Source organism: Chroicocephalus ridibundus, chromosome 6 (assembly GCF_963924245.1).
Source record: "Chroicocephalus ridibundus chromosome 6, bChrRid1.1, whole genome shotgun sequence".
Lineage (NCBI taxonomy): Eukaryota > Metazoa > Chordata > Aves > Charadriiformes > Laridae > Chroicocephalus > Chroicocephalus ridibundus.
Genome location: NC_086289.1, coordinates 43,712,322 through 43,727,098, shown reverse-complemented (window position 1 = coordinate 43,727,098; position 14,777 = coordinate 43,712,322). Strand labels below are relative to the sequence as shown.

General features: G+C 37.8%; 1 protein-coding gene across 18 annotated transcripts in view; it reads left to right on the top strand.

The window, feature by feature from the left end:
• Window positions 1–14,777, top strand: part of LRCH3 (leucine rich repeats and calponin homology domain containing 3) — a 70,864-nt gene that overhangs the window by 33,210 nt on the left and 22,877 nt on the right. For 11 of the 18 annotated variants that reach the window (XR_010071499.1, XR_010071498.1, XM_063337762.1 and 8 more), the window contains exons 7-13: window positions 3,933–4,026; window positions 4,890–5,010; window positions 7,538–7,686; window positions 10,427–10,500; window positions 13,250–13,345; window positions 13,780–13,831; window positions 14,482–14,622. Coding sequence is in view for 16 of the 18 variants with exons in the window: in XM_063337762.1 (XP_063193832.1) it covers window positions 3,933–4,026; window positions 4,890–5,010; window positions 7,538–7,686; window positions 10,427–10,500; window positions 13,250–13,345; window positions 13,780–13,831; window positions 14,482–14,622 (727 nt within the window). In the remaining 2 variants the exon portion in view is untranslated. The remainder of the gene's footprint in view (window positions 1–3,932; window positions 4,027–4,889; window positions 5,011–7,537; window positions 7,687–10,426; window positions 10,501–13,249; window positions 13,346–13,779; window positions 13,832–14,481; window positions 14,623–14,777) is intronic. The other 7 variants (XM_063337761.1, XM_063337766.1, XM_063337765.1 and 4 more) reach the window with 3 other exon arrangements.

The window sequence follows — 14,777 nt, the reverse complement described above, 5'->3', positions numbered from 1 at the left end:
TTCAGTTTATAAAATCTTAATATATTCCACATACTTACTGAAATATTATCCCTGCTGTGATTTTTAAACTTTTGTACAGAATTTTATAACTGCTGTGCTCAAACCACAGGTGTAAATGCTGATCTCCACCCCATTAGTAAACTGTTGGTTTTGGCAAGCTTTCACTTGGCACTGTTGCTTAGCATTGTAACAAATATTGGAACAGTCAGCCATATCAGCTGCTAAATTAAGATGTCTAGAGAAGAGCAGGAGTTAAGATTTATTTCTGTTACATGATATAGAAGAAAGTAAGTCAGTGAAGTGTGAAACTAAATATATATAAAAATTACCTCAGGCATCTCTTAAGGTGATAGTAAGGTGTGGAGGACTAAGTTGCTAACGGATGTACCACTGTCTTAGCACAATAAATCATCGTGAGTCAGAATGTGAAAGAGAATTTGCAAGAGAGACTGACAGAGTGATTCCTCATCAGCACTGAATGTCTTAAATTATTTTGTACATGAGGTCTATGTTTTATGAGTGTTATGCAGTTTCCTAGAGCATAAGCTGTTGCAGAAGGTTTCTGGATAATACTGGGGATACTGTCCTGTTGCTGAAAAGCTTCTACATGATAAAATGTCATGATCCTTTCAGCATAGTTTGTTTATTTTTTAAGAGAAATTCCAACAAAATCACTGGGCTATGTGTTTGCTGATTTATTGCTGTTTGTAGTTGTATATTGCTATGGAAGCTTTAATTGCTTTTGTGAAATGAGAAGAATAAATTTATTTTAATAATAGCGTGGAATTATGAATGTAAAAACAAGTGCAGAACTGGTTGAGGGTGCTTTCTCTAAAGTCACTTCCAGATTCAGCCGTATGAAATGAGCTTCAGCTGTCTTTCCTTTAGCTGTATTTCCATCCCCAAGAGGGAATAAGATTTGGTGGTAGAATTATTTCTTGTTACCATGCTGTTTACAACATTTAGTGTTGCAGGTGATTCCTCCTGTCTTGATGTACCTATGGAAGAACTGTCCATGGATCTGAGTACGTGTTAGGAGAAAATAGTAGATGGTAGAATGATCCAGTGGAAGAGAGGGTCTCAAATTATTATATTCTTCTGGAACTTGGGATGAGAGAAATAAAAGCATTCAACTACAACATAGTTAATATTTCCAGGCAAGTCACAAGAGCTTTATATTTGTTATCTTCAAAGGTGACCAATGGAAATAGGATATCGGTCAGTACACCTAAGCTTTGTTCTGTTCTATCTGATAAGCCAGGTGAAATACCATGGAGGTTAAGACTCTGAAACTGAGTGGTAGCAATTCTTCAAGTTTAAGGAAGTTTGAGTTGTGCTGTGAGTTCACTGTTGATCAAATATTTTTTTTAATAACAAAATTATTAATACTGCTAATAAAACAAGGTACTCTGAAACACTATGGCAGAAAGTGTGGTTTGGAGGTCCTAGTGCAGCTAATTATTTGGTTTAGCCCTGTCAAATTATGTAAAACTGTCTTACGAGAGTGAAACCTTGTATGTTTCGGTCCTTTTCTAAAGATAAGCTGTGTGAAATTTATCTTGCAGCAAACTTTGATGTGCTGCAGCCAGTCTCTCACTTGCAACACTGCAGTTCGTGGTGGCTGGGGTTGGTGCTGGAGTGAATGGGACTGAGAGGAGGCAGAACTGCCAAAGCTGTGTAACAATTCTTTTGGCACTGAGGCAGAATGGTATAGTCTGGAGTTAGGAGGTTTAAAATATGTAGTGCTTGTGCATGAACCACTGTACTGGATATTGTGGGACTTGGGCAACTGTTCTTTATTACAGGAGGTAAAAATATATGTTTTAGCGTGGCTTTGAAGCTGTGTCTTTGAAATGTTGGCAAGTATTGTCTTTCCTTTGGCTATTGGCTGTACCAGGCACTTAACTACTTCTCCCTTGATTTCATGCCTTACATAGCTCCCCACATAAGTTGTAGTTGCCCCAAAATACTCTGATCTAGACAAATGCCTAATTGTTGTTCCTTGTAGCTTGTTGATCAAGGAAGAATAAATATTTTAAGTCTCAAGTTATTTCAGGATGGGTGCTGTATGATTATAAACGTGTGAAGTGTGCAGCACTGAATAGTTGTTTTAGATGTGAGAGCTGGGGAGACAGAAAGCAGCTTTCATGTTAAAAAGGAGAAGAGTCCTGTGAACAGTGATCATGAAGTTCTGAGCTTCCAGATAATCTTAGTGTTAGATGTATAGCTTTACAAAATCTATAATTGAAAAAGAAGGCTAAAAGAAGAAAATTTGTATCAAAATATTTCTTTATTTTAGAGATGTAGCCAAATAGTAATTTTGATGCTCTTCAGTTCAGAATAACTGTTCACCTTACAACAGGGTTCTCAAGAGATTCTGAAAATATTTGTGCATTTAAAATGGAATTATACTGCAGATGGATTTTAATTTTCTCTGAATCATGTTTTAAATCCAGTATTTAAGTACTGTGAACTGTTAGTATAAGTATGGTTCTGTTGTCAGCGATTCTTTAACTGCGCTGGGCGATTTCATAGTCTTTCTTTTTTCTTCCCCACCCAAAAGAAGGGAGTGGTTTTTCCTTTTCCCTTATTTCTTGCTAGGGGTTTATTATGCAGATGATCTTTGTTTTCATATACAGGGGCCATAAAGTTGGAACTCTTTTGAGTTAATCACAACTCCATGCAGGTACAAGAGCTTGTCGCTTGGTGTACATCTGCAGAATCTAGATCTGCATAGAAGCAGATGTATAGCCTAACATTTCTCATCTGTAGCCCTCCATCCCTCCTCTTTTTTGCTATTTTATGTCCGTCTGAAAATTAAAATCGCCCAGGGTAATAGTCTGTCGCTGTTCTACAAAGTTCCATGCATGCACATGGTGCTGCATAAATAATAACAATAATAGTAATTTGAAAATAAGTATTTCCTGAAAAGGGGATTTTAGTGGGAGCAACAACTTGAGAGCAGTACCAGTGAGAAAATGACCTGCAATTTAGTTATGATGGGGTGAAGCAATTAGCTTCCTGAAATTCATTCTTCCTTGTGTATTATGTAGTAATTACTGCTGCAGTTCTCCCTGGGGCATCGAGTGCCAGCAGGACAGTTGAGCCATTGTGAAATGCCATCTGCAGTGGATCAGACAAGTCCCATTGTCTCTTTTACTGTAGCTATCTGCAGCAGTTGCCAAACTTGACATCTGTGATGGCAGTACTGCTGAATTACGTAGTTTCTGAGCCCAGAAATTTAGAGAACTGTATGGCTGTTTGGTTATGTGTATTGTAACACCAGGCACATGTCTAATGCTTTTGTCTAGACATGTCACTGACAAAGTCAGGCTCTGCGGATGAAAACTATACTTCTATATTTATTATATTATGAATTATTTGAAATACCGTCCAGCTTACTGCACAGTTTCTTAGGTAGGTAATTATGATACAGAAGATAGTTATGTAATACATTCTGCATACTTTTTGTAGAAGTAGTATATTCTGGTATACCTATATTTTTAGTAACGTGGCATGGGTTTATGCTTGCTTATGGAAAAGTTTGTGGGACGGTGCTTTTCAAAAGAAGCATATGAGTAGTGGAAAATGAAAGTTTGATGTGTTAAACAATGAACTGAGACCACTTTGCAATTTTCTTTGTCATAATTTCTGCTTGGGAAATGTGTGAAATATGGATATATACTTGGGATCAGATTAGCTCTTAAAACACTAGGCAGTGGCAGGCAGACAGCTGAGTGATGAGTATGTTTGTAGTTGTAAGCACGTTCCTCTTTTTCTCTGTGGCAAATGCAGTATGATGCTTTCTAGTATGCTGAGCTTGTGAACACACAGCAACTGTGCTTGGTAGCTTATTCTGCTTTTGTTCTGTAATAGCTGAGAAGCTTTTGGTGGTGTTTATATTACAGTAATTAAAACTGTGTGTTTGACAGCCATGAGGAACTCTATTCCAGCCGGCCGTATGGAGCACTTGATTCTGGCTTCAATAGTGTGGACAGCGGAGATAAAAGATGGTCAGGGAATGAAGTAAGTGTTGCAGCTTTATTTTTGTTGAGTGAAGTATTGTACAAGAAAGAACTAATAAGTGTACGTCTGGAAGTGTATTCAGTAGGTAACATGTATATGCTAGTGTGCAGGTTGCCTTGTGCCAAAATTATTTCTTGTTTTATTGGAGAAAAACAAGCATAATTTTATACGGGATAGACATAAAGTTGGAAGTAATAAGAAAAATGTATAAAACAGTGCATGACAGATGTATTTACTGGAGCATAAATGATGAGAAAAAGGGGATTCCTCATTTTTAAAAAAGCTTGTAACTGTATCATATTACAATGTTGAGTCAACTACAATTACACATGAATAGTTGATTCACTGAAATAAATCTGAACGTGAAAATTAAGCTTCAAATTTCACCTTCTTTCTTTTTAACATTTGAAACAAGATGCAATGTTTGCCATTTAGAAGCAGGAAAAAGTGCTCTCTTAGCAAGGAGACTGTCAATTATTCTTCCCAGGAAAAAGCTCCCTTTTCCTCTTGAGACAGCTAGAAAAGGCAGTAGCCAAGACTGGTGTTTCAGTGAGCTGTACTTTGTACGCCTGCTTGCACTCCTAGCTTGGTTTTTGAGAGGGTTCCAAGAGTTTCCATCCTGGGATGTTTTCAAGCACTTGTAGATATTGCAAGCAAAATTGTAGGCAAGGTGGTTTTTTTAAGAAAGCTTAAATATATGTTTTTTAAAAACAATACTCGATAGCTGTATTTTGCATTAAGTTAGCGTTTTGTTGGTGCAAAACAGAACAGTTGAAGTAAAAACACAAATCAAGAGGTAGTAGCTTACAAGATGATGTTTCCAAAGAAAAGTGTTTCTTGACTTCACTATTTGTTTTCTAAAGCCAACAGATGAGTTCTCAGATCTCCCTTTACGTGTGGCAGAAATCACTAAAGAACAGCGACTGCGAAGAGAAAATCAGTATCAAGAAAACCGAGGGAGCACAGTCGTAACTAATGGTGGAGGTAAAGAGTGATCTTTGGCTAAAAATATTTATTGTCATCATTATTAAAGTTACAGAATACTTGCTATAAATAGTAGGTTGTCTAAAGAGGAAAAAGAGAAAGGTCTAGGTGTAATTACACAAAAACACAGTTGTGTAAACAGTGTAAAAGCACTCTTGTATTAAGGATGTTACAACGCAAAATCAAATAGCATCAGAATTAGGATTATCTGGGAAACTTTGTCAGCCTCTGCGTATGTGCTGTATTAAAGTCTCCAAACGCTTCAAACAGTATTTTGGAATCTTGAATTTCCGTGCACGGAATTTTGCTGCTTGAGCTACTGGGGAAAATTTGCAGCAGCAGTAAATTGATGGTGTTCTTGCCGACTGCTATTGTAATGGGATAAGTAATTTTGTCAGGAAATTTCATATTTCCAAGTAGCAAAAGTGCCTCATTCAGCAGTCATGGGTTTTAATCCAAACATGCAAGCCATCTAGGAGGTACTGGTGTTTCTGAGTGACATTGCTTTTTTGCACCTGTCCTGCAGTCTTACAAGTAGCACCCTCATATTTATTCAAGAGGTGATAGCACTTCCCATGTTTCTTAATGTCCACAGCCCTTCTCCATTTTAACTTCCAATAATCTGCTGCTACCACTGGCTCACAGTTCAGTCTTCTTATTTATATGTCCAATTTTAGCATTCTTCCAGGTTTGTTTTTTTCAGTCGTTCCCTCTACTACATTTTTTCGCGCTACTGATTGTTAGATCTCATCCCCATATTCTTGGATTAATTTTTCTTTTTTGTCAGCTGCTCCCTGTTTTCCATTTCCCATAATGGCTTCAGTTCATATTCCCTATCTGAATGTCACTCTTTCCAGTTAGTTTTCATCTTCTGTGCCCAGCTCCCACTTTCTCTTCGGTCTTCCCCTCTCATCCCCCGCTTCATCTTTTGCCATCTTCTTTTCTTGGTCTTCCTCTTTTCTGTCACAGTGTTTTGCTTTCTCTGCCACCTTCTAGAAATATCAGAAACTTTTTGGTTGACTCACACTCTTTTACACATCAACAGCCAAAAAATTCAGTTTAAACAGTTAAATTCTGGCGAAGTTAGAAGAACTGAAGACACGGTGTTAAGGGAAGCTGTGGGCAGCCTTAATAATAGGTAGTGCTGCCAGCTCCACCTCTAAGGCTAACTTTATTTTATTCTGTGGGTTTTGTACACCAGGGATTTCAAAATGCCTCACTAATCTTTTAAGATAGGGTGCAGTCAGTTCATGAGTAGGAGTATCCGACAGGGGCACAAGCCATAGCATGTGGCTGTTAGTGATCCAGGAGATCCTTTCCAATTTTGTGTTCCTAACACAGATACAAAGGTCTTTCACCCTCTACTGTATTATTATTTAAGTTTAATTAGCAAGTCTGGAAATAAGGGGGATTTTGTTTTGGTTTGGTTTGTTGGGATTTTTGTAAGGTTTGAAACTGAGATGGAGATTTAATGAAGCCAAAGTATATAGGAATGCTGTTTTGGATGGTTGTAGTAGCAGAGGAGGTGGCTTTGGCAGTAACAGTTGCTAGATTGTGTGGTGAAGCAAAGAGAAGCCTGTTTTAGACAAGCAGGAAAGGGGCGGGGGAGCAGAAAAAGAATGTCTGTAAGAGAGTCTGGAGCAAGTTTGGGGAGAGTTTTAAGAAAAAGAAAGTTCTAGTGCTTTCTAAAAAGGGAGCTTATGCTTTCCCTGGCATCCCCAGCACAGTATTTTTTACCAGGGTAGTTTGCTCAGTGTCGTGACTCTCAGAATCCTGGGTAGAACGTGTAAAAGCAGTGACAAGTGAAAAAATTGCCCTACATAATATCAAACACACTAAGGGAAAATCAATACTAGCCAAACTGTGCTGTTTCTTGCTCTTGTTTCAGTGGTTCCCAATTTCTTTTTTCATTCCTCTTTCCAAAATAAAACTGCAAATGCTTTTATATTGTTTTAGAGGGGTTTTATTGCTCTCTGTACTGTCCTTCATTATTTCCACATACACTTTTTATATTTATTATATTTGCATCCACATAACTTGGACATGCCACCCTCTGTTTTGTTGTAGTAGTCATAAAAAATAGTTGAAGTATCTATCAGATCCATTCTAATTTTTCTGAAAGAGATTAATTAGAACCAAGATAAATGATTCAAAATGTACACAAATCATTGTACAGTCTTGTTGTTGATAGATTTTGATAGATAGGTTTTGGTATTGAAAAAAAATCACAGTATTTACTTTACTTTTCAGTCACTGCAAAAGTAGCTGCGGCCAGGAATTTAAAACTATGTGCTTGATACGTGTTTCTCAACGCTTTTTAAAAACCATCACTTTTATCATTATTTCAAAATCTGATATTTAACATATGTCAGTAGGCCGGGCAAAATTCAAGAGCTTTTGGCTTGAGCTTTCCCAGACGGAAGAAAAACAGCAGGGCCTTATTTTCTGACATTGCTTTTGTGTTGTTTTTTTTCCTCTCCTGTTGGTTATCTAATTATGGGTGTTTTCTTTGTGTACGTATGTCAAGTGGAACATGATCTCGATCAGATCGACTATATTGATAGCTGTGCCACAGAAGAGGAGGAGGAAGAGGTGAGGCAACCCAAGTGCATGGACTCAGACAGCCTCAGCTCACAATTCATGGCATATATTGACCAGCGGCGAATCTCTAATGAGGTGGTGCTTTTACTTAAATTAGATAAATTCGTATGCCCCAGGAAAGCCTTTATGATGGTATTAATGCTTCTTGTCCTCAGAGGTTTTCTTTGTGGTTTTTTTTAAACACAAACTAAAAAAAAATAATTAAGCCTTATCTGGGGGAAGAGCACAGTGTTGTGCTTTGTGGAGGGTCAGAGCTGGAGTGTTAAGCTGCTCCCAAGTGCCCTTTGGGATATGTGGAATAAGTCTAAGGCAGCCACACTGTTTTCCTGTCATGTGGGTTCTTGCAAGCTTGTGCTTTAGATGTACGTGAAGTAAATGGCTTTTCCAAAGGAGCGCTCTCTTTAGAAAATGCTGAAGTTGATGCATCCAACTGGTGGTGATTGTTGATATCTAGAAAGTTGTTAACCTTTACTTGGTTGTACTGAATATATTCCAGCTTTCTCAGTGGAAAAATGTTGACTGTTATTAGTGTAGATTTAGTACAAGAATTTTGGAACTCCATTAATTTGGCTGTTCATGTTGATTATAAGTTATTTGCCAGGAAACTCGCTGTCTTGAGCATCCATTTTAAGTTTACACTAACTTACATATTCAGACTCTTCAGAAAGTCTACTATTTGCAGCAAAAAATTTTTTCTCTCTTACTGTTGAGCAAGGCTTGAACCTACAGGTACGGACTTGGATATGTATATAGTCAACTTTCTGAACAAAAAACATAATCTTTAGTTTCAGACAAACTTGACATCAAGCTGTTCAGTCAGTAAAAGTATACAGTTAAATGAACAATAAGTAAAATTTTTGCCAGACAGGTTAGAAAATTCTCCAGACAGCTTTTTACAGATGTCTAGAAACAGACGTGAATAGCTCTGGACATTGCCCTGTTTTCTCCACTCACAGAAAAAGGGGGAAGAAAAAACCAAAAACAACCCCCCCAAAAAAGAAGTCAAACTAGCCTCTCTGTTCTTTTCTCTAAACAGTATCTTTTTCATTTTTGTTCTCGAGTATCTTTCTGTTTGAGCTGGTATGTAATACTTGCACTGGTATGCTGAATTTCAGAAATCTCGGTAACAGTAACTGCAGTCTAATTCCTGAGAGTCAGGATTTGTGTGCCCATTTCCTTGCACATATGGGTAAAGTCTGTTTTCACATATTTTTTGACAGCATTCACAATATACTATGCTAATAATAGCTGCCTTAATCGACTGCTTACTGTATCCAAATGATGTCCTGGTGCAGACAAGGGCAATGATTGCAGTAAAGTTACTGTCACTTTTCTTTAGCTCATGTCATTTTATTGCTTTCTAGCTGCACAAGGATTAGTGTGCACTTTAATAAAATTCACTAGAGTTGCTTTGAAATTGTACGAATGCCAAAACTGGAAGATGCCTTTGCTCCAGATGTAGCAGCCACTGCTGTGAACACATGGAGAAAACTGCTCCCTGTTAAGGCATTTGGGTGGTATGCTTTTGGAAAGCGTCCTCAGAAATCAAACCTATAGAAACAGATTTTCATCCATATAGTGTTTCCTTCTGTGTTCTGTCAGCTACACAGCTCAGTGGCTCATTGTACATACTACATGAACAACCTGTCTGAGAAAATCTTGTGGTTGACATGCTTAAATGGTACCTATTGTGCTGCGATTCAAATGTGTCCTTTCCAAGTTTTTTGTGTTTTGAAGCAGAAAGGTATTTGTTCTTTGAGGAACGAAAAAAAAAAAAACCAAACACAAAAAACCAAACGTGGAGCTTTAATATTCAAATAGGAGCCTGGTCCTTATTTTGCCCACTTTATATTATTGTTTACTGTGTTTAAAATCAGTGATATGGATATCCGAGAGCATTCATTTTGCACATCTTATAAATTCAATATCAAATCACAAAAGCTGATGCCACCTGAAGCACAGATGCAAAAGCAAAACTCGGAAACGGCACCTATTGGCAATACAACCCAAGTGCTCTTTGTTGTAGATAGTGAAAAACATTGATCAACATCAAAAAAGCTATTCACAGGGATCTATCTGTTCATAAAAATTGAACTGCTTATAACTGTTGTATTAGTTTCTCTAAAAAGACAATCCAAAGTGCTCTACTACTTAAGGAATGCTAACTGTATGCAATATAGCAGCATACATCCAGGCATAAGTGAAAACTGGCAAGTTAATCTAGAAAAGTTTGCATTTTCCTACATTAATGGGTATCAGTAGAAGTCCTAAAATAATGCCAAGGGCAATATGTCTCTGTTTCCAATGGGATAAATTATTTCATATCTCAAATTAAGCCTAAAATGTTCTCATTCATCCTATGTTTTGCTTTCCTATTCCCTCTGTGACCTGTCTTTAGGGCATCATAAGAGAGCAGCAGTGATTGTATCCTGTATTCCTGAGAGTCCAGACTGTATTGCTATACACTTGTATATACATTCTTCGGACCTTAACTCAACATTTCTTCTAAGTGACGTTAAATGTTTCTTACCTACATTTACTTCTCTGCATGATTCTCAATAGTGGAGGTTTTTAAACTCTAAAATTTATCAGTAGGCATATTTAATCTTGAAACTAAAATTTCTTTAAATTGCAGGAAAAAATAAGTGAGCTTTGCCTAGTTGGAAATGAACATCCCTGAGATGTGTTTTGTGGTTCTTCGTTGGGTGTTCTGAATACCAATAGTTACAAATGTTGCTCTACAAAGAGGTTCTTTGACATTAATGTGCAGTATTCTGAACAAGTTGCTAATAGTCTTCTGTGTTATTTTGCTTAGGGCTCACCAGTAAAGCCTGTGTCCAGAGAATTTCAGAGAACAGAGGATGCAAGACGATATTTACATCAAAACAGGTAAGAATATGTGGTAACAGTAATTTTCTCCAAAGTTGCATGATGAACGCAGAGTGCATATTTACTGAATATGTTTAGAAAATGACTTTGTTTTCTGTTGCTTCACCAGAGATGTGCGTGGCACTTTATTTATAAGTTATTGCTCCAGATTAGGAATTTGTATTCTAATAATGGCAGTGACCAAAAGGCTTGGCTGTTCCAGGCCAATGCTCAGCTTTAAGTTGGTTGGTTAAAGAAATCTGCCAAATTAAAGTGTATACTTCTAAACTGATTTAATATCTGCTTTTCGTGATTTAATTTGTGCTTTGATTAAATAGTTGACTTAAGATAGATTACTTAAAGGACAGAAGGGGTAAGTGTACTGCAGGTTGAAGGGAAGCATAAAGAGAGTTACTATGGAGTATCTGATGTGCTATGAAGTCACGTTCTTGGTGGACACTTGGTACTTGTAGTACTGTAGGGGTTTAGTTTAATACAAAATGTGCTTTTCTGTGCCGTAATCATGAGCTCACATCACGAGAAGAAGGGATAGAATGGGAGTCAATGCTGAAAACAGGTCACTTAGTTTAATGAAGTAGACTTTTTGAATTATGTCCATACTTTTTAATGATTACTTGGCTTATTGGAGAGAATTCTTATCTGTAAAACATGGGTCAGAGTTAGACAGGTTATAAATCAGGTGGTTAGGTTTGAGAAGAGACTTTTGAATGTTCAGTTAAAAGAACAGAAGAAAGGCAAATGTATAGCTTGTTGCTAATGGAACTAAGATCAACATTGACAGACCCTTTAATATGCCTTTGAAGCATTTCAGTATTCTGTGGAGTGAAAGTGAATGTGCAAGGACTCAGCAGAAAACCAGCGCAATTGTACTAGGGAAGTTTAAAAAAAAAAAAAAAGACAACTTCTGGCCATAATTATGTCATTACACTGTCAGTAGAAAATTAATTCATAATGTCATTCTAAAATGGTATTGAAAAAGAAAAGGAAATCAGGAATAGTGTGTAAATTTTTTCCACAGTTATGGCAGCATTTTGAAATGTGCAGTTAAATATGCAGATATGGTAGCTGTGCTGATATGAAGGATAGTAACTCCTTCAGCATGTATCAGCATTTGTTATCCAGTAGTGTCTACACGTAAGGCATAAAATACTACATCAGTCTGATGCTCGTGGTTTGAAAGACTGATTTTTTTGTTTGTTTGTTTGTTTATTTATCTAGTTGAACATTTGTGGTCAACATGGAAATAATTAGACTTTACAAACACTGGATTCTGTGACATATCTCAAGGAAATAAGAGAAGGGTAGTTAACCAGGAGAGAGCTGCTCTGTGCATAGACAGATTTAGTTGATAAAGGAAACGGTAGTTCACTAGGGTATCCAGTGTTTTCAAAATGTAACTTAAGGATGGAAGGAGATCTTCATGCGGAAGTAGTTAATCAAAGATCTAAATGAATTTTAGCTTATTCATATTATTCTGAATCAGAGTGAAATTCTTAAAGAGGCACTAAAAACAGGTCATATGGTTGTTGCCTTCAAAATTGTGTAAAAACATCCAGATGACAGTCAGTAATTTTTTATATTTTAAGCTTGTATTAATCAAATATTTCATTTGTGGCAACCACAAGCTGTAAACTGCTTCCACAATAATTCTGTGCAAATGCCTTGGCAGGCAGCCTCTTTTTTTTTTTTTTTTTTTTTTTTTTCCCCTTCAGCATGCTGGAGCTGTTAAAACTCTGAATTGGATGTAGTGCAGAGTTCATCTCAAGAGTCCTTACGTTAGTTGATTCAATTCTGTAAATACAGTTTGTGCCTCTGGCCAGACTGTGTTGCTTTTCTGATGCAGCAAAGCTGTGTGTACTCTGGTCTGAATATGCTTCTTGGCACTCAGTTGAACCCATTCATGTCCGTTCAAAACAGTTCAGTAATGGATTTGGAATGTGCATCAGTGCTAATTTAAGTAACAAAGGAGACCTGTAGCGTATGGGTCTCCCTCATCTCTTAAGCTTCTCTGTGCAGGATAGGTAATAAGTCTACACACAGGCAGTGTGACTGACATTTTTTGGAAATGCACTGGTAAGTGTCTCTACATTCCATAGTTGCCCCAGGAATGAAGGTTGCAGAGTCGCAGAGTCCAGGCTGTGTCAAGAGTAAGCTACTCGATTTCCATCTGTTTTCTTTGGAGGAAGCAACATGGCAGGGAACACGCTGTAGACTGTGGACCTTGGGAATTGTTTCAGTGCTAGCAGCTGCCTTCTAGCGAAGAACTGACTGCAAAATTTCTCTTTTATTATTGATATGATGGATAAGAGACAGATCAGTTTTTGTTTACCTTGTGACTTTGATGGCTTGTATCACTGACAGTTAGAAAGTCATCACTTCATTGGTGAAGTGAGCAGATTTGTTCTGAAAATATCAGAGGATGATAGCGTTTAATTCTGTTCTTTCCAAAGCAGAATAAGGGTCACAGTAAGGAGAACATAGTCTTAAGAGAGAGATTCCATCTTTGTGTATTCTGAAATCGTTAATTAAGCACGTTATATTTATTTGATTATGAACTGCAGTATTTGTGATCTGACTTGGTATCACAACATGATTTCTTTAGTCATCTTAAGTTTCACCTTTGTGGTTATCTGAAGCTAATTGTCTAGGTGATTACTCTTACCAGTGGTAATCTAGAGAATAATTCATCTGACGGTAGTTTATATGCATCAGTGGCCAATCCCCCCTTCCACCTGGTGTTTACCCACAGGGATACTGATGAATTACGAAGACCTGAAACTCTAAATTTGATGCAGGACAGAGAGCATCACCAAGTACTAAGGAGTTATGTGGACAGGACAGAGAGGTAGGGAAAAGAAACATATTGTTTCTACAGATAAATTTTATTTAATTTTTCCCCCGTTAATAACCGTAGTAACCAGATCCTCTAAATGAGGATCACATGAAAAGTTCATCGGTTGGTTACTTAACCAGCTTTTAGAGAATGGGTATAAAGTACTGGTTATCTCAATGTGATAGGCCAAACCTACAGTCCCACTGAAACATCTTGAGCTGCAGAAGAATTTTATTGCAATTCAGGATGAGAGATAGAAATGACTGCACAAAACCTGCCATGCACAATGAGTTAAATCGTTATTGCAGCAGCTGGTTTAACAGCTTAGCTTAGTAAACAATTACGCTTTTAGATTTGATGAAATACTTGCGTATTGCTGGCAGTTTGTGTATGAAAAATTGTTTGTATTTAAAAGTATACTTACTCTCGGTTCTTCCATTCATCAGACCCCCGGCTGATTCACCTTATTTTCTCTCTCTATCAAGTCACCACAGTCAGGTAACTCTACTATTTTATTCTTTTCATAGAATCATGTAAGTTGGGAAAGGCCTTTAAGATCATTGAGTCCAACTGTAAACCTAACACTGCCAGGTCCACCACCAAACCATGTCCCTCAGCACCACATCTACATGTCTTTTAAATACTTCCAGGGATGGTGACTCAACCAGTTCCCTGAGCAGCCTGTTAAAATGCTTGATAACCCTTTCAGTGAAGAAATTCTTCCTAGTATCCATCCTAAACCTCCCCTGGCGCAACTTGAGACCATTTCCTCTTGTCCTGTTGCTTGTTACTTGGGAAAAGAAACCGACCCTCGCCTGACTACAACCTCCTTTCAAGTAGTTGTAGGGCACGATAAGGTCTCCTCCCCTCAGCCTCCTTTTCTCCAGGCTACACAATGCCAGTTCCCTCAGCTGCTCCTCACAGGACTTGTTCTCTAGTCCTATCACCAGCTTCTTTGCTCCTGTTTGGACATGCTCCAGCACCTCAGTGTCTTTCATGTAGTGTGGGGCCCAAAACTGAACACAATATTCAAGGTGATGCAAAACCAAACTTATGTTAGCAGTGAGGCATGGACTGTTTCTCCATAACCCATCTGGTTTACTCTGTGTAGCTCTGTCCTTACAGCCTGCTGCACTGTTTTGTTCCAGGTTACTAATACAGATGCCGAGCTGCACCGCAGGCACATAGAGCGTACCCGACGGGAGGCCCAGCTAGCAGCGCTTCAGTACGAGGAAGAGAGGATGAGAACAAAACAGATCCAGAGAGAAGCTGTCCTTGACTTTGTTAAGGTACCTCCTTTTAGTACCTACTTGATGCTTTATCTTTTCTGAATCTCTTAATGAAAATTAATTGCCAAGATCGCTACTACCTGTACGTTTCACTCTTGTAAAGAAAATGGAGAAATAGCATTTCATTCCATTCAGTTTCGGTGCTGCAGCTTAAC